General features: G+C 35.6%; 1 protein-coding gene across 6 annotated transcripts in view; it reads right to left on the bottom strand.

Annotated features, from left to right (window-relative positions):
• The window catches only part of COL28A1 (collagen type XXVIII alpha 1 chain), a 201,272-nt gene that overhangs the window by 87,233 nt on the left and 89,249 nt on the right, over nt 1–24,790 (bottom strand). For all 6 annotated transcript variants that reach the window (XM_064380376.1, XM_021674199.2, XM_021674202.2 and 3 more), the window contains 4 exons: nt 17,607–17,675; nt 14,981–15,049; nt 3,422–3,490; nt 714–782 (listed from right to left, as the gene is read on the bottom strand). In XM_064380376.1, coding sequence (XP_064236446.1) covers nt 714–782; nt 3,422–3,490; nt 14,981–15,049; nt 17,607–17,675 — 276 coding nt within the window. The remainder of the gene's footprint in view (nt 1–713; nt 783–3,421; nt 3,491–14,980; nt 15,050–17,606; nt 17,676–24,790) is intronic.

Raw genomic sequence — 24,790 nt, 5'->3', positions numbered from 1 at the left:
AACTGCTGATCAAGAGCAATGTCATAACCAGAAAACACAATTTGAGCTTTCAAGGACAAGTTGCAAATCAAAACTCTCAAGGACAGTCAGAGTGGTCCATTGAGCAGCTTCTCACATGAACAGCTCTAAGGAGTATGTTCTAAGGTGAGTAGTTTCAGAGAAGTATTTTATTTATTTAACAATGATTCATGATTCTTGGAAGCAATATTAAGGATAACGAGTTAAACAAATGCCACGCCCCCCCCAAGGAAAAAAATAATAGTTCCAATTTATGAGATAGTTTGATTCCCAAGTACATAGAACATTTTTATTTGTTAGGTCATTTCTAACCCCATCTCTTTAGCTAAGGCTTTAGTAGTTGGACCTACTGTCAGAGTGGTGGTGAGAATGAAAATTAGCCAACCTAGAGAGATACATAACCAGTGGTTGCCTCTGTTGATATTACTGCTTGAATTACTAGAATAGGATCACATGAGTAAAAGTAACAAAGAAAACAATAAATGAAAATTATGTAAGTAAAACTTTCTTAAAGCATAAAGAATACATATTACATTTTCTAAATTGTCAAGAATATCAGTAACATTATGCATTAAGTAGAGATCTCTGATTTTTAAGTTCATTCTATCTGCTGTATTCCAAATGCACTGACACTGATCAGAAAACAGCAATTATACTATAGATATATTCAACTCTGCTCTCATTTACAAAGTTACCTTAGAACCAGGTAAGCCTTGTCCTGGGGGCCCTTGTGGACCAGGAGGACCAATAGGACCTTGGATTCCCTTTAAAATAAAATTTTAAAAAAAAGAGTATTAGTGAAATTAAGACATTTGGATAAGAGTAGTTTCAAATCCTCTAAAGTGAAACTTTAGTTCAAACCCCATAATAAGTTACTTATACTCAACAAACATTTGTAGAGTGGGGTGGCAGAGGTTGCTAATTAAACCGTAATTTGCATTCTTCCCTACTTCCACATTAAAAGACATTTTAGCTGGCCCATGTGGCTAACCTAGAATAAAGATCATGTTTCTCAGTCCCTGTTGAAGCCAGGTGTGGCCATGTGGGCTAGATTCTAGCCAATGGGATGTGAATAGAGTTAATTCCTGATTCATGTTAAAAGAAGAGGTATGCCTTCTCCTTCCCTTTTCCTCTTCTTCAGTAGATAGAATTAAGAGACAGTGACCTCCAGGATCATGCAGATGAGGAAAGCACCCTCAGTATGGCAGACTAACAAGACTGATGAATAGAGTCACTCTACCAGCTTGGAGTTTTAAGTAAGGAAAATAAAATTACACCTAGTTAACCCATTTCATATCTCTGACCATGCAGGCAAACCTATATCCCAGTTGTTCCAATGATATGTGTCGGGATGGTAAATTGAAGGTTTGACCTAGCCTCTAAGAAGCAATAGTCAGCAGATACCAAACTGTAGAATGTTCAAACACTTGACTCCCTCCTTCACACTGTAAAGGAGGTTTTTATACATGAGTATGAAAAGGATGTGCATATATGTATGCATACATATGTATATGTGGCTGTTTATATTTCACTCTATTTTGTACAAGATCTGAGTTGATCAAGCCTCCAAATATTTAACAAAACTCTGTGGGCCATTTAAGAGATACTGTAAACATGTTGCTAGAAACAGAAGTTCCCTCATAGACACGTGAGGGAGAAAATCCATTTTTATAAGAGAAATAGGAAGATCTAATATAACAAGAATTCAATGGATAAACACATAAAATTAAAGAAAAGAACATTGAATAACTGCATAAACAGAGGTTAAATTTAAGTAGAATTTATATCATTTGGCTTAAAAGGTAAATAAATTCTTTTCTTGCTCAGATCATTTTACAAATAGAGATCTCATTTCCAATAGAGATCAGCTCTATAAGGACACATCTACCTTGAAATTTTTTTTCTTTTCAAAAAGAAGAAAGGAGGGTGAGAAAATGAAAGAAGTCCAAGATTTTTGTTTTGTTTTTTTTCAAGCTGAAAAATAACAACCTCCACCAAGAAACAGCAGCATTAAAGGCAACAGGAAGCTGTAGGTGGGAGGTCCAGAATTCACAGGCCATCTGGACAAACTTGTCTTTGAACCTCATGCTTAGCCCCATAGTGGTCACTCAGCACCAGGAGCACCGCAAGACCCAAGATGTGACAGCACTGTCCAGCCGCTTTTGCAATCAGTAAGCTACAAGGCTTGAGAATGTCTGGTGGTATGGTCGAATCATGACACTTGAGTAGCCCAACTATCCAGCTCTTAATTATTATCTAAATATTTATTTATACATTTATCTTGGCTTCTTCTGTACCTTAAGTTTCCTAATGTGTTAGACTAGGACCTCTGCCAAGGGCAAGGGAATGGAAAAAGGAGTCATATCCAACTTTGCTGATGATTGGACTAACAAAAAAAGTGATAATAATAATAAATTAGCAGACAATTAGAAATAAACCCAAAGTTAATCTCAACAATGGCACTTGGAATTATCTCGTTTTAAAAATTCTTCCCTTCTTCCACTATCCTAAAGAAAGCAGTATTCATTCTCTAGGCAATAGAATAATTCAAACCTTAATCATAAATCTTAATCAAACCTGACCTGCTACTTTCTAACCAGAAGATATTTAGCATAAATCTGGATTTATTGGTCACTTAGATTAAATGAGACTGTATGGTAAACAACAAAGTATATGGTAAACAAAAAAAAAATACATGGTAAACAACAGTAGTAAGTACTGTTACACTATCTTCACATTATTTAGATTTATCTCAATTACCCAGATTTTTCCAAAAGTTATCAGAAGATTTTGGAAGTGATTCTCATCATGAATGTAGACATTCTTACAGATCATTTTTTTTCTTCTTACCAAGAGGGGTCAGGTGTCATTTATAAATTCTCTCTGTGGTTTGCTTCTATTCCAGAAGGGTGCCCCTTAAACTAAGTGGTTACCTCTGATCCTGCTCCAAGTTTTAACTATAATAGTTTTTTAAAAATTGGTATGTGGCTAGTTGGAGTGGTTGGTAGGGGGATACTACTCTACTCCATTGGTAGAGAGTGGGATTTAATTTTCATAAACCTTCAAGGAGAAAAAAATACACAAACCAGCAGGTAAACAAACGATTGTTTCCAAGCAGAACTAAAAATATTGTCCCCAAACATTTATCTTGTTAATTAGGTTTTAATGTTAAAAGTCACAGCATCGAGAAACACACTACTTATTTTTTAAGCCTTTAGAAGTTCTAAAAAATAAAATTTCATAAAACCATCTTATCCATCCTTATATTCAATTCTGGACTTACACTCCATTGCAATTAACTGTCAAATATACGCATAGATGTTTGCAGGACTGGCCTTCAGTGAATACCAAGATTGGGCTGGAATGTTTCGCACTGAAGGGAAAGGAGGAATACATTAATTACCTGTTCCCCTTGACTTCCGATTCCAGGGATGCCCATTGGTCCTTGGGGTCCCACAGGTCCCAAATCCCCCTGTATAGAAAATAAACCAGGAAATATAACAACAAAACAAAATCTTATTTTTTCATACTTTGCTAACCTGGAATTAGGCTATGTTTATACCATAAAAAAAGCTCAACATGGAAAATTATAAAACTTTATTTTATTCCTTTTAAACAGTATGTAGTTCAAAGTCACCAAAATAGTAAATGACATTTTTGCTGTTCAGTTTAAGTTGGTGAGCGTTTGTATAGTCTTATATTTGTCAATCATTTTTCTCAAAAAATATTCCTGAATAGTTGTTATCATGACACAAACACTTCCTGCTAGGATTATAACAAAAATATTTAAAAGTAGAAAATACACAGGATATAAGAAAAATAGAATTTGAGCGATAAATTGAAGAAAAATATTTTTAAATTTTCTAAATATCCTTTCCCTCCCAATCTTATTTAAAATGCATTTTGAAAATTAAGAAATTATCTCACATGAATGTAGCAAAATTAAAGAGCCCTATTTTCTTCTTCCATGAAATTGAGAAAAGAAAATTAAAGTTACCAGCAAGAAGAACATCATTCATTCTTTCTGTGTCTTTATACAGATGTTTGTTGAGTGCCCATTATATGCCAGAAAGTATTCCAAACATTAGGAAAACAATAGTGACCAAAACAGCTCAAAATCTCTGTCCTCCATGGAGCTTAGATTTTAGTAGGGGAAACAAGATAGTAAACAAGACAGGTAGATAAAATAACTAGTATGTTAAATAAGCATGAAGGTGAAAAATTAATCAGGGAAGAGAGGAGGCAACAATGATTTTGTGGTTAGGATGTCCAGAGATGACGTCGCTGATGAGAGGGAATGAGCCAGGTAGAAACCCAGAAGGAAAGCATTCCAGGCAGAGAAACAGTCAGTGCAAGGCTGATGCCCAGCATGTTCCAGAAACAGCAAGGAGACAGTGTGGGTGGAACTATCTCCATGAGGGAGAGCAGTAGACTATGAAGTTGGAGAATTATGGAGTGGGGTCAGGTATAAGGATCAGTGGAGACTTTGAGGCCATTGTAAAGGCTTGGCTATTTTCTGAGTGAGATAGGAAGCCACCAGAGGGTTTTGAGAAGGGAAGTAAAAGATCTGACTTGGTTTTTAAGGCCCCATCTGGAAGCTGTATGGAGAACAGACTGAAGGGAGATCTACATGAGAGATGATGGGGCACAAACCAGAGTGTTGAGAGCAGAGGTGGTAGGGAGCACTCAAAACCTGGATAATGTTGAAGGTAGAGTGACAGGATTTGCTGAGGATTGAGAGGACTCCAGGAAGTCTCCAAGGCTCTTGGCAGAATAGAGTTGTCATTGACCAAGAAGAAGAAGCCCAAGAGAAAAACAACATTTGCGGTGGAGGGTGATATCAGGAGCTTAGTTTTGGACATGTTTAGTTTGAGATACCTAAAATGAATATCCAAATGGAGATATCAAGTAGGTGGGAGAGGCCTGGATGAGAACATAAATTTGGAAGCCTTCGTATATAAATAATATTAAAGGCCACAATTGAGTCAACTTGCCAAGTAATAGAAAAAAGAGAAGGTCCCGGGACTGACCCCTTTAAGCACTCCAATCATTAGAGGTCAGAGAGATGAAGACGCCACAGCAGTGAGACTGAGAAGGAAGCAGCCGGAGAGACCAAGTGAAGAGAGCGTTTCAAGAAGGTGAGGGATCCATCTGTCAAATGCTACCAACATGGCAAATAAGTTGACGACAGAGAATTGACCACTGGATTGAGTAACATGGTTAAGATGCTCATTTTAGTGGCAGTTGTATTTAGACTACATTAGGGCCACAAAACTTTTTCTTAAACTGTTGGATAGTAGATATTTCGGGCTTGAGGGTCATAATAAGGTCTCTTTCATAATTGATCAATGCTGCTTTGGTAGTACAAAAGTAGCCATAGACAATATATAGTGAACAAGTACACCTGTGCTCCAGTAACATTTTATTTATAAGAACAGGCAGCCAGCTCCACAGTTGGCCAGTGTTTGAGCTAAAAAGTTTTTATGAACAAAAATGTATCACTGATGAAACTTTATAAAATATTAAATATCTAAAACCTGCACTAAGAGATGCCCTGGAATACACTCCTTAGTGTTTCTCTTTCCATTAACCCTCAGTCTACATAAATATTATGGGAGGAAAATGTAATGGAGTCAAGTTCTGGCTCAGAGCTGGATTATTCTGATTCAGAACTTGATTTCTTATACATCGGATATTGTGCTAAATGCTTCTCATCCTTTATGTTTTATCCTCACAACAACGCCTATGAAGTGGGCATCCCCATTTTTCAGATGAGTGTAAGTAACTCACCGCAGGTCACACAACTGTTAGATGGCAGATGTGACAGTCAAGTCTACTCTGACTCCAGAACCCAACTCATAGCCACTAGTTTACAAATATTTGTTAAACACATAAGAGAAGGTCCCTTTTTTGTTCAATGTTATTGACATTTAAATACCAGTGCCATAGGTATAACTCTGTTTTGTACCATTTATATATATTCGAGAGGCCTTATCAGAGGCATGTTTATTTTCTCACTTGAATCACAGACATCAAGGCCTCTGAATCTAGTGTCATATATAAAAACATAGGAAAGGAAGAAAAGACAAAGAAGATGGTATTGATTTGGTAAAGGAACAGCAGATAGAAGCTTTGCTATTAATAATATCCTGATATTTCAAAGTGATGTCTTTGCATGAGCTCCAGATGTAAAAATACATGTACCATGTCACACCACCACCTGAAAAAGTTAATTTACTGAACTCGTAAAACAATGGTTCTGTTATATTCAGTTCTCACTGCTCCAAAAGAAGAAAGAGCATCTTATATATTTTTTGAAGTATTTTGGAGTTGTAGTACAACCAGACTTGAGAGACTTGAACAAAGAATTGTATTGCATCTAAAATTCATATAACTCACATTTCTGTTATTTAAATACAAACAACTAAAAGAGATAACTACCAGCAAATAAAAATAAGTCATGCAAGACTGAACCCAACACTTGAGATAATCATGAATATTAATTGTTATTCTAATCTAATATACAACATAATGATATGCTTAAAGGCTGACATATAAATGACTCCAAATTGATATGAGGTCCCTTTTTTTTTACACATTTTTTATATCCTTTCCTCCTCTGGCAGCTTCACTTCTACTGCTCTTTAGGGCTGTATCAGCCCTCTAGCAGCTTCTATCACCAGTCCCACTCCCATTTCTAATCTGGTATAATCTGCAGCTGTTTTAAAGAAAACAGCCAGTGAGAAAGAGAAAAACAATCCCTAGCAACGAGGAGCTGACCTGACCCTGCCAAGAAGGCCGTGGTGCCAAATATGAACAATTTGACACATCATCAAGATCAGACAAGGCCACTTCATGAGTCTGATGGACCAAGATTAAATCCATACTACTCCATAATCACATCTGAGCACAGACAAAAACAGCAAACACTGTACAAAACCCCCAAATTATCAAACATCCTCCAATACTGGCTAAAATTAGTGACTGCTACTTCTACCAATTATGACTTAGCCTAACTCCATTTTTTCCAACTTCTAAATGAGATTCATTACATATTCAATACTAAAATTATCCCCAATTATCAATAACATTCAATCCAGAGCCCATCCCTGATTTTTTAAATTATTCCCAAAATCACATAACACAAACACAAATCCTATGAAATATCTTTCATCCTCTTCCTGAGTCACTGTAGGTTCATCGTGTGTGGTCTCCCTCCCTGCAGAGTCAATAAGCCTTTGTTAAAACTCTGGATGGATTCCTGTTGGTCCTTGCTAGAGGGCATCAACACTAGTTTTCTTAAATGAGTTTCCTTATTTTAACCCCATTTTAAGATAATATTTTAGAGTGGGAGCCTAAGGATGGACATACACTCTCATAACAAGGTCAAGTTGATGTTTTAAACAACTATTTTCTTTACTAAGAAGAAATGTCTTTTGATAATGTCAGGATTCAAAGCTACTTTGCTGATGGTAAAAGTCACTGGATGTCAGAACCTAAATAAGTGAGACATTATAATAAATGAATCAAATTTCTCAGATCATAAGTCATCCTACATAATAACACATCTTGAATATACTAGATTTGGAGATCATGGTGGACGGGAGGCAGGACTATATTGCAGCTTCCACTCGAGAGGAAAGAATAGCATGTGAAGGCTCACATTGTGAACCTTTGCTCCAGAATGACTACAAGAATACATTAGGAAGGCCAAAAAAAAAACACCCAGAGACGTGCTGAAGGAAACAGATTGCTCCTGCAGGACCCAGCAGACACCCCAAATATTGTGAGCATGCAAACTGTGGAAATGGAAAAGGGAGATTGTCCGCCCCTGAACATATACCCCCACTGGGGAACCTGAAGGTCTAGATTACAGAAGATTCTGACCTTACCTGAAGCAGAGTCAATTTAGAGAGCCAAGCAAAATACAGGTGTAGAATAAGCAGCAGGAAAATCCCTGTGGGCTCAGTGGGTCCCCTAGCAGGCCATATCTGCCTTACATCACTGAGGTTCTTGAGGACAGCTGCCAGAGGCACTGGGAAAAGGCCACAGGGGGAAGGAAACCTCCAGCTTAACTTTGTAATAATTTCAACTGATTCAGAAGTCTCCTGGCCAGAAGTCAGGAAAGGGTGTGAATCCAGTGTGCAGACTCCACAGGCAAGGGAAAAAGGAAAGCTCTACTGACTTTCCCATCTGGGAGGCAGGCAGCCTGGGGCAAGTTCTCCGCCCTGCTCAACCACTGCCTGGAAACAGACTCAGTGTTGTTGGGATGGAGGGCATGGTGGGAGTAAGACCGGCCCTTTGGTTTGCGTGGGAGCTGGGTGAAGCCTGTGACTGCCAGCTTTCTCCCATTTCCCTGACAACCTGTGTGGCACAGCAGAGGCAGGCATAATCCTCCTAGGTACACAATGCCATTGGCCTGGGAACCTCACCCTCACCCCCAACAGCAACTGCAGCAAGACACACCCAAGTAGAGTCTAAGCTCAGACACACCTAGCCTTGCCCCCACATAATGGTCCTTCCCTACCCACCCTGGTAGTTCTAGGGCCCCTCTCATTGCCTGTTCCTTTCCATACTACCACAGCTGATGCTCTCTTGAAAGCACCACCTCCCAGCAGAAGGCCAACCAGCATAAAAATACTGTAGAAACCAACAAAAGCTAAGGACCCTCACAGAGTCCATTTCACCCCCCTGCCACCTCCACTGGAGCAGGCGCTAGTATCCATGGCTGAGGGACCCACAGACAGTTCACATCACAGGACTCTGTGCAGACAGTCCCCAGTACCAGCCTGGACCTGGTAGACTTGCTGGGTGGCCAGATCCTGAAGAGAAATAACAATCACTCCAGCTTAGCTCTTAGGAAGCCACATACCTAGAAAAAGAGTGAGAGTACTACATTAAGGAAATCCCAGTGGGACAAAAGGAATTTAATGACAGCCTTGAGCCCTAGAACTTCCCTCTGACAGAGCCTACCCAAATGAGAAGAAACCAGAAAACCAACTCTGGTAATATGACAAAACAAGGTTATTTAACATCCCCCCAATAATCACACTAGCTCACTAGCAATAGATCCAAACCAAGAAGAAATTCCTGATCTACCTGAAAAAGAATTCAGAAGGTTAGTTATTAAGCTAATCAGGAAGGCACCAGAGAAAGATGAAGCCCAATGTAAGGAAATTTTAAAAAAATGATACAAGAAGTGAATAGAGAAATATTCAATGAAATAGATAGCATAAATAAAAACAATCAAAACTTCAGGAAACAAGGGATGTACTTATAGAAATGCAAAATGCTCTGGAAATTCTCTGCAATAGAATTGAACAAGCAAAAGAAAGAACTTCAGAGCTCAAAGACAAGGTTTTAGAGTTAACCCAATCCAACAAAGACAAACAAAAAAAAAGAATAAGAAAATATGAACAAAGCCTCCAACAAGTCTCGGGTTATATTAAACAACCAAACCTAAGAATAATTGGTGTTCCTGAGGAAGAAGAAAAATCTAAAAGTTTGAAAAATATATTTGGAGAAATAATTAAGAAAAACTTCTGGACTCCATGTTTGGGTCCCCTTCCACAAACACTCCCTTCATGGAAGCTGTTTTTCTCTCTCCTGGATTTCTCCTCTGGAGTCCCCTTCCACATTCTCTTGTGGAAGCCTGTCTTCTCCTCCTAAACTCCATCTCTCTCTATTCCCTTCCATTCATTGTGGAAGCTGCTTTCCTGTCCTGGATTCCATCTTTCTGGATTCTCTCACTCAGTGTGAGAGTTAGCTGTTTCTTTCTCCTTCTCCTGTTTCTCTCTCTTTAATTAAATCACTTTCTACAAATAAAAAAAAGAAGAAGAAGAAGAAAAGAAAAACTTCCCCAGCCTTGCTAGAGAACTAGACATCAAAATACAAGAAGTTCAAAGAACACCTGTGAAATTCATCACAAAAAGATCATCGCTTAAGCACACTGTCATCAAGTTATTTAAAGTTAAGATGAAGGAAAGAATCTTAAGAGCTATGAGGCAAAAACACCAGGTAACCTATAAAGGAAAACTTAACAGATTAACAGCAGATTTCTCAGTAAAAACCCTACAAAAGGAAAACTTATCAGATTAACAGCAGATTTCTCAGTAAAAACCCTACAGTCTAGAAGGGATTGGGGTCCTATTATCAGCCTCCTCAAACAAAACAATTATCAGCCAAGAATTTCGTACCCAGAGAAACTAAGGTTCATAAATGAAGGAAAGATACAGTCTTTTTCAGACAAACAAGTGCTGAAAGAATTTGCCACTACCAACCCAGCACTACAAGAACTGCCAAAAGGAGCTCTAAATCTTGAAATAAATCCTGGAAACACATCAAAACAGAACCTCTTTAAAGCATAAATTTCACAGGACCTATAAAACAAAAATACAATTAAGAAAAAAAAAAAACAAGGTATACAGGCAACAAATAGCACAATGAATGGAACGGTACCCCACATCTCAATACTAACATTGTATGCAAATGGCCTAAATGCTCCACTTAAAAAATGTAGAATTGCAGAATGAATAAGAATTCACCAAGCATCTCCTGCTTTCAAGAGACACACCTAACACATAAGGACTCACACAAATTTAAGGTAAAGGGATGGAAAATGACATTTCATGCAAATGGACACCAAAAGAGAGCAGGTGTAGCTATTCTTATATCAGACAAAACAAACTTTAAAGCAACAGCAGTTTAAATAGACAAAGAAGGTCATTATATAATGATAAAAGGCCCTGTCCAACAGGAAAATATCACAGTCCCAAAATAGACATGCACCTAACACTGGAGCTCACTAATTTATAAAACAATATTCATGTACTTAAGAAATGAGATAGACAGCAACACAATAATAGTGGGGGACTTCAGTACTTCACTGACAGTACTAGACAGATCATCAAGACAGAAAGTCAACAAAGAAGCAATGGATTTAAACTATACCCTAGAACAAATGGACTTAACAGATATTTACAGAACATTCTATCTGACAATCACGGAATATACATTCTACTCAACAGTGCATGGTACTTTCTCCAAGATAGACCATATGATAGGCAATAAAATGAACCTCAATAAATTCAAGAAAAATGAAATTATACCAAGCCCTTTCAGACCACAGTGGAACAAAACTGGAAATGAACTCCAAAAAGCCTTCAAACCCATGCAAATACATGGAAATTAAGTAACCTGCTCCTGAAAGATCATTGGGTCAAAAATGAAATCAAGATGGAAATTTAAAAATTCTTCAAACTGAATGACAGTATTGACACAACCTATCAAGACCTCTGGGATACTGCAAAGGCAGTGCTAAGAGGAAATTTTATAGCCTTAACAAGCCTATATCAAAGAGTCTGAAAGAGTACAAACAGACAATCTAAGGTCACACCTCAAGGAAATAGAGAAGTAAGAACAAACCAAACCAAAACTCAGCAGAAAGGAAATAACCAAGATCAGAGCAGAACTGAATGAAATTGAAACAAAAAAAAAAATGCAAAGGATAAATGAAACAAAAACTGGTTCTTTGAAAAGATAAATAAAATTGATAGACCATTAGCAAGATTAACCAAGAAAAGAAGGGAGAAAATCTAAATAAGCTCAATTAGAAACGAATTGGGAGACATTACAACTGGCACCAAAAATCCAAAAGAAATCCAAAAGATCATTCAAGGTTACTATGAACACCTTTATGTGCATAAACTTCAAAACCTAGAGGAGATGGATAAATTCCTGAAAAGATACAACCTTCCTAGCTTAAATCAGGAAGAATTAGATACTCTGAACAGACTAATAACAAGCAGTGAGATTGAAATGGTGATTTAAAAATTACCAATAAAAAAATGTCCAGGACCAGATGGAGTCACAGCAGAATTCTACCAGACATTCAAAAAATTGGTACCAATCCTACTGACACTATTCCACAAGATAGAGAAAGAGAGCACCTTCTCTGAATCATTCTATGAAACCAGTAACACCCTAATACCAAAACCAGGAAAGAACATAACCAAAAGAGAACTACAGACCAATATCTGTAATGAACATAGATGTTAAAATCCTTAACAAAATACTAGCTAACCAAATCCAACAACATATGGAAAAGATAATCCACCATGATCAAGTGGGTTTCATACCAGGGATGCAAGAATGGGTTTAACATTCACAAGTCAATAAATGTGATACACCACATAAACAGAATCAAAAACGGGCCAGGCACGATGGCTCACACTTGTAATCCCAGCACTTTGGGAGGCCGAGGTTGGTGGATCACTTGAGGTCAGAAGTTCAAGACCAGCTTGGCCAACATGGTGAAACCCTGTCTCTAATAAAAATATAAAAATTAGCTGGATGTAGTGGTGGGCACCTGCAATCCCAGCTACTCAGGAGGCTGAGACAGGAGAATTGCTTCAATCTGGGAGGTAGAGGTCGCAGTGAGCCGCAATGGCACCACTGCACTCCAGTCTGGGCAAAAAGAGTGAAACCCTGCCTCAAAAACAAACAAACAAACAAACAAACAAAAATCACATGATCATCTTAATTTATACAAAATACAAAATTTATTTGTATTTTGTCAAATACAAATAAATGCATTCAACAAAATCCGGCATTGCTTTATGATTAAAATTCTCAGGAAAATTGGCATATAAGGAGCATACCTCAGTGTAATAACAGACATCTATGACAAACCCAGGACTAACATAATACTGAATGGGGAAAGGCTGAATGCATTTTCTCTGAGAACTGGAACAAGACAAGGATGCCCACTCTCACCACCCCTCTGCCACATAGTACTAGCCAGAGCAATCAGATAAGAGAAAGAAAGAAAGAGCATCCACATTGGTAAAGAAAAGGTAAAACTGTCTGTTTGCTGATGATATGACTGTTTACCTAGAAAACCCTAAAGACTCCTCCAGAAAGCTCCTAGAACTGATTAAAGAATTCAGCAGTTTCCAGATACAAAATTAACGTACACAGATCAGTAGCTCTTCTATATACCAACAGCAAACAAGCTGAGAATCAAATCAAGAACTCAACCCTTTTTACAACAGCTGCAGAAATAAAAATAAAATACTTAGGAATATACCTAACCAAGGAGGTGAAAGACCTCTACAAAGAAAACTACAAAACACTGCTGAAAAACATCATAGATGACAGGAACAAATGGAAACACATGCCATGCTCCTGGATGGGTAGAATCAATATTGTAAAAATGACCATATTGCCAAAAGCAATCTACAAATTCAGCTCAATTTCCATCAAAATACCACTATCATTCTTCACAGAATTAAAAATAATAATTCTAAAATGCACATGGAACCAAAAGAGAGCCCACATAGCCAAAGCAAGACGAAGAGAAAAGAACAAATCTGGAGGCATCAATTACCTGATTTCTAGCTATACTATAAGGCCATAGTTACCAAAACGGCATGGTACTGGTATAAAAATAGCCACATAGACCAGTGAAACAGAATAGAGAGCCCAGAAATAAACCATCATACTTACAACCAACTGATCTTCAACAAAGCAAACAAAAACATAAAGTGGGGAAAGGACACCCTATTTAACAAATGGTGCTAGAATAATTGGTAAGCCCATGTAGGAGAATAAAACTGGATCCTCATCTCTCACCTTACACAAAAATCAACTCAAGATGGATCAAGGACTTAAATCTAAAACCTGAAACTGTAGATATTCTAGAAGATAACATTGGAAAACCCCTTCTAGACACTGGCCTAGGCAAGGATTTCATGATTAAGAACCCAAAATCAAACACAATAAAAACAAAGATAAATAGCTGGGACTTAATTAAACTAAAAAGCTTTTGCATGGCAAAAGGAACAGTTAGCAGAGTAAACAGACAACCCACAAGATGGGAGAAAATCTTCACAATCTGTACATCTGACAAAGGACTAATATCCACAATCTACAATGAACTCAAACAAATTATCAAGAAAAAAAAAACAATCCCATCAAAAGTGGGCTAAGGACATGAATAGACAATTCTCAAAAGAAGATATACAAGGGGCCAAGAAACATATGAAAAAATGCTCAACATCACTAATGATCAGAGAAATGCAAATCAAAATCACAATGTGATACCACCCTACTCCTGCAAGAATGGCCATAATCAAAAAAATCAAAAAACAATAGATATTGGCATGGATGCAGTGAACAGGGAACACTTCTACACTGCTGGTGGGAATGTAAACTAATACAACCAGTATGGAAAACAGTGTGGAGATTCCTCAAAGAACTAAAAGTAGAACTACCATTTGATCCAGCAATCCCACCACTAGGATCTACCCAGAGGAAAAGGTCATCATACAAAAAAGATACTTGCACACATATGTATATAGCAGCACAATTTGCAATTGTAAAATCATGGAACCAACCTAAATGCCCATCAGTCAATGAGTAGATAAGAAACTATTATATATATATATATATACACAATGGAATACTATTCAGCCATAAAAAGGAATGAATTAATGGCATTTGCAGCAACCCGAATAAGACTGGAGACTATTATTCTAAGTAAAGTAACTCAGAAATAGAAAACCAAACATTGTATGTTTTCACTTATATGTGGGAGCTAAACTATGAGGATGCAAAGGCATAAAAAAGACACAGTGAACTTTGGGGTCTCAAGGCAAAAGGGTGAGAAGAGGGTGAATGATAAAAGACCACAAATTGGGTTCAGTGTATACTGCTCAGGTGATGGGTGCACCGAAATCTCACTAATCACCATAAAAGAACTTACTCATGTAACCTAACACCACCTGTTCCCCAAACAATTAAATTAAAATAATTAATTTTAAAAAAGAATATACTAGATTTCTAATTAACCAGATACCTGTGTGGCATAGTTGTCATGTATACAGTTCAGAAATGTACATACATAAAGAACAATGATAATTTTATTGGCATTGTTTTTAGTGTACACTCTATTATACAGTACCTTGTCCCCTTTGATTGACAGGCCTTGTAGTCCCTGTGGGCCAGTTGGTCCTTCAGAACCTTTTTCACCCTGAAAGTACAAGGGAGGTATATCAGTGCACCAACAAAAATCAGGATTTTAAAAGAGTTTACATTACAAACACTATGAATTGTGCTTCAAAATTATTTTTTAAATCAAGCATCCAAAGTCACTGTTTACTACAAATGGGTAATTCTAATTGACTCTGAGATTTACAACTTGAAAAAATACATTAGTTATAACACTTAAACAAGAAGGACTCTATCCAAGTAAAACACATATGTAGCATCCCTGAAGTTAGAAAAGAGTTCAGTTCTCAATTTAAACAAAAATATTCTGGAAATGGAGCACCTAATCAATTACATAGTATACCTAGCTGGATCAAGCCTCCTTTTCCTTAATATTGCTGAAACTGGGTCCATCACTCAAGGAAAATTTATCATAGCAATATGTAAACTAATACTTGCTAAACATTTTGTCTGTGTTTATAAACATTCGTTGAAAATTTATGTTTAAAAGAATTCATGGAAAATCTTCTTCGATATGCTTATATAGTTACATGGCCTAAGTGAATAGCTCTGCCCTTAACATAATGTATATGAAGTCATAACCTTTCATGTGCTTTTATGTAAAATAAACCATATAATCAATCAGAAGTAGCATTCATTTAATAAATTTATTAGAACCAACAATAAAGTCAACGAACATTTACAAATTAGCCCCAAATAGCACACACAGAGAACACCCATTGGTCTGACTGGTTGGGGAATGAAATATTCTGACTAACGGTTCTTCTGATTATCTCCACAAAGTATAACTGTATATATTTGACCATAAAACAGCACAGAACATGATGTGTTCTTTCTTTGATGAGATAGAGGTCAATCCCCATAGGCTATAACATACAAGAGTATCAATTTATCGTATTTTATATAATATAAAAGTATGTTGAACCTGTCACTAGGACATACCCTGAAATATCTTTTTTAATGTTTCATATATTCACTTCTCATTTATTTCTTTCTCTTTAAAAAACACAGATTTTAAAGAGAAATAATTCTATTTGAATTTTTCAGATTATTTGGGCTACACATAAATAGAAATAGAAATTTACTAAGTGCCAAAAAAATTTCAAGAAATTGTGTATTATAAAACTCTGTGATATCATGCCAAGTTGCTTACCTGTCTTCTGATAGTGATACTGTGATTAGTCAATGGTGTTAGTAATATCCCTTTATTCAACATATTTCCATTATCACGATAAATTAAAATGTGTTCATTAAAAAGGGTCTCTTTTAAAATTTAACCCAGTAGTCACTCGCAATTAAGGATGAATTATTTGTTTTTACGTAATTGTTTTCCCTCTAGTTAAGATTTAGTCTTTTCATAGGTAATTGAATATTGATCATGGTGGAAGAAGCTGAGAATGAAATGCACTTTTAGAGGATGAGGCCATACTGAGAAGGTCAGATCTTAGTAATTTGATGGAATGACTGATCCGGAGGTTCTCAGACACTTAGAAAGCAGCATGTAGTTCTCTGGGCAGTATGTGTGCATATGTATGTGTCTGTTTTGGGGAAAGGCTTTGGAAATAAAGGAAGAAGGACTCCAAATGTATCTTTACATACTCTGAAATGTTGTTGATGCTGCTCAAAGTATTTTGGAAAACTGTTTTTAACATGGCTTTCAGCAAATGTGCCAAAGATTATAGACAAACTGCCTATATCAGGGGACAGCAAACTACACCCTATAAGCCAAATTCAGCCCACTGCCTGTTTTTTTTTCATAAATACAGTTTTATTGGAACAGTCACATTCATTCATTTATACATTGTTTATGGCTGCTTTCAAACTACAACAGCAGAGTTAAGTAATTACAGCAGATACCATATGGCTCACAAAGCCTAAAATATTTGCTATCTGCCCCTTCACAGAAAAAGTTTGCCAAACCTTGATACAGAACAACTCAAGCTCTAAGAATTATATATGGGAAATTATAGGAAATTCTCAATTGCTAGGTAAAAAAAGGTCTTTCATAACATTTTGTTCCTGTGGTAAAATTTTCTTTCTTATCATATTGAGGACAGTACTGTTACAGATTGGTTTCTTATCTGTGTTTTACAAACAAAGCTGTGAGCAAAGCATTGCCATAGCTACACTCAATGATTTAACTTCTGGGCCTAAGAATGTTATTTATCACTGTGGTTTTAATGACTACAAACTGCTTTAAGAGAGTTTTCTAATTTCATATGTAGTAATTACATGAAGTAGAAGTCTGCCAATTACTTATTTGCAGTTGCAAATTTTACCGTACTTTCATATTAGAGAAATTTACATATTCCTTCATTTAATAGGATGAAGATGAAGATGAAAAATACTTAACTTCTTAATTACATGAAGTAGAAGTCTGCCAATTACTTATTTGTAGTTGCAAATTTTACTGTAATTTCACATTACAGAGAAATTTACATATTCCTTCATTTAATAGAATGAAGATGAAGATGAAAAATACTTAAATTCTAAAAATTAGCTAGGATACATTTTTAAAATTTGTAATTAATGAGCATACAAGACAAAGCACCATTTCCTGGTACAGAAGTTATCGTTACCTTTGGTCCTGGAAATCCTTCTCCAGGTAATCCCCTCTCTCCTGGTACTCCCTCAGGACCACGGGGACCCTGGTTAGGATAGAAGAAAATTAGGAGCAGGAGGAGAGAGAAAATGGAAAGAGGAGTGATGAAAGGAAGGAAACAGAAGGAGAGAATGGTTATATTTCAGTTCACACGCCAAAAAAAAAATAGTTGGATTTGTACTAAACATGTACAGACTTTTTCCTTTATCAGTTCCTAAATACTACAGTATAATAACTATTTACACAGCATTTACATTGTATTAGGTATTATAAATAATCTAGAGATGATTTAAAGTATATCTCAGATGTGCATAGGTTATATGCAAATACCAGGCCATTTTATACAAGGGGCTTGAGTATCTGTAGATTTTGATATCCACAGATGTCCTGAAACAAATCCCCCATGAATACCAAGGAAGGATTAATGACTGTAGCTCTATTTCAGTTTTTAGTGAGAATCCTTCTAGTAAATTCGATACTGCTCAGTAGAATTGTAGGGCTATGAAGAATAATATTCCCGTTGTATTAAATACTGGTTCCATTTGATTGGCATAAAATGTTCTATTCCAGTGTTCTCAAAGTAGAAGAAAATGGAAATTGAATGGTGCTTTGAAATGAGAATTAAGAAATAAATTATCTGAGGAAAGGCTAAAAATCTAGAATTATCTGTGGCCCAGAGAAAGATGCAGGTGATTTGATAATTAATTATCAGGGGAGCGCTGTGAAGAAATCATCACACAGCTCTTTTAAAGCATTAAGTACTGTTTACATGTGTTTTAATTTCTGTACTGATAAATTTGGATTAAAACTTGAATTATTTCAGGACCTGGTTGAACCCACAGGCAGTTTTATGTGCAATTTGAAATCTTGATAGGATCATTAAGGGGAAACATGATTTTCAATTGCAATGATTCAAATTAAGAAGTTCATGTAACTATTGCTCAGAAAGCCACTAGGAAAGATGACTTCTCACATGAGTTAAGAAAAACACAGTCTCAAGTGTTGAAATGGACTTGCAGAAAATGTACTAATAAAAAAAAAGAGTAATAGTGAGATTTTCATTTATATTAGGAATTTTTAAAGGTGGTAATTTTTCTCTCTTTTTCTTCTTGGCCAGAAGGCAAAAAAATAGTAAAGGCACTTAAAACAAGAATCTTAGAAGAAAAAACTGAATACTTTTCTCTGGTGAATCTAAACAGATAATTAGGCTTCACTTGCCAGATAAATAAACTATGAAGAAACGAAGTCTGCCAAGTTTTCCACAAGTACCTAAACCAGCACACTACAGAAACTGAATGATCTTTGAGCTTGAGATACAGTAATCCAGGGTGATTTAAGGCATGCTTTCTGCTCAAGCCCGGTAGCAGATCAAGGATGCAGCATTATACTCATCAGTAACTGATCATAGTTATCAATTCATAAGAAAAAGATCTGTTTTTCAGTGTTTTTGTCTTTCCCTAATGTTTTATATTTTACAAGACAATCTTCTTTAGTATTTATGCATACCGATGTAGTAAAGACTTCAATTAAAAGAAAAAGCTAACATCAAATTCAATTTAAATTGCAACAGTTATCAGAAACCTAGCTTTTAACACTTTCAAGATCTTAATGAAAGCACTAATATCCATGACAGTTTACTCTGCTGGCAGAGCAATTAGCTAGTAGAAAAATAAATAGGAGCATGAAAATTATTAATAGATTGCAAACTAAACCAAAAGTGCCAAGCCAACATCACATACTTTAGCAAAGAAAACACGGACAAATTATTCTTTTTCCCTAATAATATGACAAATTGAAAAAAACACACACAATTTACACTAAATGTAAGGGAGTATTTTTCCAGTTCACTCAACTTTTTTCATTCATCCAGCAAAGATATACCAAACTCCTAGTAGGAGAAAGGCTCTGTGCTATGTTCTAGGGACAGCGGACAAAACTGCTCCTTGTCTTGTGGAGCTGACAGTATTGCATGATAGTTAAAACCAGATTTTGGTGTCATTTGGACTGAGGTTCAGTCCCAGCTCTGCTACATATTAGCAGTTTCACCTTAAACAAGTAATTCAATCTCTGTAGAGCACAGCATCCTCCTCAAAATGGTCATAATAATGGTATCTACCTCAACCACAAGCGTTCATGTAAGGATTAAGCCAGAGAGATTTAAAGCTTTTACAGATTAAGTACTCAATAAATATCTGCTATTATTATCCAAATTATTTCACTTGAGTTCTGTAATTGCTAAGAGTGTCCTTTCACGGAAGTTTGTGCAAATGAAGGCGGTCTCAGCATGAATGATTTAAATTAAACAATGTGTAAAAAGCATACTGCACAGAATTAACACTGAATCTTCCCTCATTCTCTGCATTTCTAAAGTACATTAGCTAAGATGGAAGTGAAAATATTGGAAGCTTTAAGAAGCCAGGTATTCAAAGCTGCTAAGAACAGAGTTAACGCTCATGAACAATCATTTAGGGGAATTTAAAGAACAGTGATCCAAAGTGTAATTACGATAAACCCTCAGGGTAATATTCCACACCATCAGTATATTCTCAAGTCTTCCAGTTAAACACTCAGAATGGAAAATGATCATTAACCAGAGAAGAGAAATAGAAGGTACTCGGGTTAAATGAGCTATACTTTAATTTATTAAGATAGTACCAAGGGATTATTTTTAAAAGACAGAAATCCTTCCATTAAAAAAAAAAAAAAACAACCTCAGTGTCCTTTCTAAGGCCGTGAGAACCAATTATAACTACGACATACTTACTTGGCTTCTAATGAACACCTCTAATAAAAAATAAATAATGAAGCCATCTAATTATTAGTTAACACAGCCTGATGAGTGAAATGCTTTATCTGAGACATTAACAAAGAGATAAAACATGATTATCCATTATGCTCATCTTATTACTTTCAATAATAATCTCAATAGTGTTAATAATCAATAAAAATGCTTTCAATATACACTGTAAGCATTAGAGATAAATATGCTAATAATAATAGTAACTGTCCATTATCTTCAAACAGTGCCATCTACTTTATTTTTTTAACCTCCAAGTAATTATAGTTCTCTTCCAGGGTTTGTTTTTTTACAGTGCTCTGAATAACCTTGCATTAAAGAAAAAAAAGATCACCCTGATGGTCTTAACCAATTTGATTTTTATGAATCAGTTACATCTACCAGACCAGCACAAAACTAGTGGAAATCACATAAAGATGACAGATGACAGTTCAAAAGTAGGTCTTGGAGCTAGAATATTAATTCAATCTATCAGCAGATTTATATTAGTGTGGTAGTGAAAAGAGAGTAGTACTAAATATGAAACACTTGAAATAATTCAGACAAAGAAACAAAAGTAAAGGATTTTCAGTAAAACTCTTGTCATTCCTAAGGTAAGTATTTATGTTACTTGTAAATAATTCAAAAAGTCACATTGTTGATTTTTTTATAATGACATTTTGGTGCAATGTTTTGATACATTATTTAGGATCTTTCCCACCTTTGTTATGATTTTAGTTTCCAATTAAATGTAACTCTGTGTAATTGTGGCTTGGAAAGCAAGCAAGCATTTCATGTTCTGGCAATATTGTTAAAAACACTCAACTACAAACAGTTAGACAGGTAATATAAATTTTCCTTTAAAATGAATTTTAAAGGCATGGAAGAGTCCAAAGAAGGTAAGAGAAATTACAGGCTTCAAAATGAGAGTCAAAACTCGAAAGCTCAAGCACGTAAGGTAAGCATTGTAGGTAAGCATCTAAGCTAGTACTACAACTGTTTTGAATAGAAAAATGTGTTTGTGTGGTGGGAAGAAGACTATGAAATTTAGAAGGAGGAACAGTAGCAAAGACTTTGGCTCACCCAGTGGAAAATGAAAACACAATTATAACTGAAAAATTGAGATTTCCACAAACTTATAGAGACGGTCCCCAACCTAAGATGAGATGGGGCCAGGTGTGGTGGCTCATGTCTGCAATCCCAGCACTTTGGGAGCCCGAGGCAGGAGGATCACAAGGTCAGGAGATCAAGACCATCCTGGCTAAGATGGTGAAACTCCATCTCTACTAGAAATACAAAAAATTAGCTGGGTGTGGTGGCATGCGCCTGTAGTCCCAGCTACTCAGGAGGCTGAGGCAGGAGAACTGCTTGAACCCAGGAGGCAGAGGTTGCAATGAGCCGAGATCATGCCACTGTACTCCAGCCTGGGCAACAGAGCAAGACTCCATCTCAAAAAAAAAAAAAAAAAAAACAAGAGAGAGAGATGGGATGGTTTGACTTATGATTTTTTGACTTTATAATGGATTTGTCAGCATGTAACTCCCATGGTAAGTAGTCAAGGAGCTCCTTATGACTTATAATGGGCTTATGGTTTTTACTGAATGCATTGTGTTTGCATCCTCATAAAGTAAAAAATATGTATAAATCAAACCATTGTAAGTTGGGGACCATCTTCTGTGTTATTAACACTAAATCCATTTTCAACTTACAATATTATTTATTTATGATAGGTATAATAGGATGCAACCCCATTGTAAGTCAAGAAGCATCTGTATATATTCAATGAAAGGACAAAGTAGAAAAAAGCCATCTCATCGACACAATGATAGGAATGACAAGAATTTTGTCTGCTTGGCTTGGGCTTGTAATGACTAAAAATTTCTAAACCTGCCTGTGCTATGTATGAGTTTATGATTTCAATTGGCATCATCTAAGTGGTTCATGAACACCTTAATCAAGACATTAGCACCAAGGAAACCCCTGGAGTACATAAGAGATACAAACACAAACTCCTCTCAAACACCCTCCATGCAGAACACTTAGGATTCACAATTAAAGCCCAGCTGAAAATAATTCAGATGTCAAAGTACAAAACATAAAAAAAGTTCACAATGAATAAAAGTGAGCTAACACAATGTAAACTTCCTCAAGAATGTCAAACAATAGAATAAAATAATGGAGAGAAAAAAGAAGTACTTTAAAGGCTTAATGGTCTTAAGGAAATAATGGAAAATAACAAGAAAAGTATAGTAAAAAGATAATATAGTTTAAAAAAATGGCAGATTTTAAAAAATAACTTCAAGAATTTTAAAAATACGTATTAACTTAAAAATACAATGAATGAGTTAAAAACATTTTATAATCTGATGAAGATAAATTTGTGACTTATAAGTTAGATTTGAGAAAATTGTCCAAATTGCAACCAAATGTCTAGTAGGATTTCTTGATAAATAGAATGGGGAAAGAAAATATTTGAAGAAATAATAGCTAAGAACTGTTTAAACTATAGAGTCCTCAGATTCATGAAACAGTAAATCTGAAGAAATGTAAGTGAAAAATATATTTACACTTTTGCAAAAGCAGCCTAAGGCAAAAAATGAATTACTACAAGAAATTATAAACAGGTAGAATACATGGCAACCAGAAACCATGATTGTCAGCAGACAATGGAGCTTGTGTACACAATCCAGAGTACACCAGCTAAACTATTCTTACAAAGCAAACCAAATAATGGCACTTCAACCAAAGGCCAAAAGAGTTTAGTGCTAACATATTTTTACTGAAAACATCTTCTAAAAGAAGTACTTCTTGAAAAAATAAATCAGTCAAGAAGAAAAGAGAAATTTAGGAAGCTATGTCAAGCTAAGAAATGGGTATATATATGGGTAAAACTAAACAAATACTAAAAAAAGTACAAAAGTAATAATAAATAATTTTGGTAGGATGAAAATAAAGTAGAACTAAGTCAATAGAGATAATATTCTAAAGGTGAAAGAAATGATTGAAGTAAAAGCCTCCTATGGTCAGTATACTTTTCAGGAGTGGATGGCAATATTGATGACATTTCAAACTTGTTAGTTAAGAAAACATGTTAGGAATCAACCTAAATGCCCATCAACAGTAGACTGGATAAAGAAAATATGGTACATATACACCATGAAATATTACACAGCCGTAAGAAAGAATGAGATCATGTCCTTTGTAGCAACATGGATGGAGCTGAAAGCCATATTATCCTTGGCAAACTAATGCAAGAATAGAAAACCAAATACTGCATGTTCTCACCTATAAGTGGGAACTAAATACTGAGAACACAAGGACACAAAGAAGGGAATAACAGACACTAGGGCCCTACTTGAGGTGGAGAGTGAGAAAAGGGTGAGGATGGATAAATTGCCTATCAGGTACTATGCTTATTATTTAGATGATAAAATAATCTCTACACCAAACCCATGTGACATGCAATTAACCCATATAACAAACCTGAACATGTACCCCCGAACCTAAAATAAAAGTTAATAAAAAGAACACATACTAAAAGTTTAAAGAAATAAAATATGCAAAAATATATACAAGTATATGTACACATATATAGATATATACGTACCAAGTTGTGTATGCATGTGTATATATGCTTGAGATATGCATCTGTATTTGACATTTTGCCCAATTTCTAATTAGATTTTTGATTTATTATTGAGTTTTGAGAGTTTTTTAAAAATGTATTTCCAATACAAATCCTTTGTAAATGTGTAGTTTGTGAATATTTTCTCCCAATCAGCAGCTTGTTTCTTTAGAATCTTAACAGAGTGTTTCACAGAGCAAACATTTGCCACTTTCATTAAGTCCAATTAATTAATTTTTGGGGGAATCATGTTTTTGGTGACATGTCTAAGAAATCTTAAGTCCACGATTCTAAAGATTTTCTCATATGTTTTATTCTAACAGTTTTATAGTTTTTACCTTTTATATTTAAATCTATGATCCATTTTGGGTTACTTTTTGTATAAGGTGCAAGACTTAAATTGAGGTTCATTAAATTGAGGTTCATTTTTTGTGTTTGCACAGATATGTAATTGTGCCAGCACCATTTGTTGAAAAGACTGTGTTTCCTCTATTGGATTGTTTTTGCAATATTTTGACTACACTTGTGTAGGTCTGTATCTGGGGTCTCTATTCTGTTTCACTAATCATATTTCTATAATCTGCCAATATCACACAGTCATTATTACTGTAACTATATAATAAATCTTAAGACCAGTTAAGTTAGTATAATTTCTCCAAGTGTATTCTTTTTCAAGTTTTTTAAAAAGCTATTCCAGCTCTTTGCCTTTACATATTAATTTTAAAATAGCCCTGTCCATGTCTAAACAAAATCTTGCTGA

Source organism: Aotus nancymaae, unplaced genomic scaffold (assembly GCF_030222135.1).
Source record: "Aotus nancymaae isolate 86718 unplaced genomic scaffold, 86718_ANA_hifiasm-v0.15.2.pri h1tg000025l, whole genome shotgun sequence".
NCBI lineage: Eukaryota > Metazoa > Chordata > Mammalia > Primates > Aotidae > Aotus > Aotus nancymaae.
Note: the sequence above shows the minus strand (reverse complement) of the source record. Positions and strands in the feature narration are given on the sequence as shown.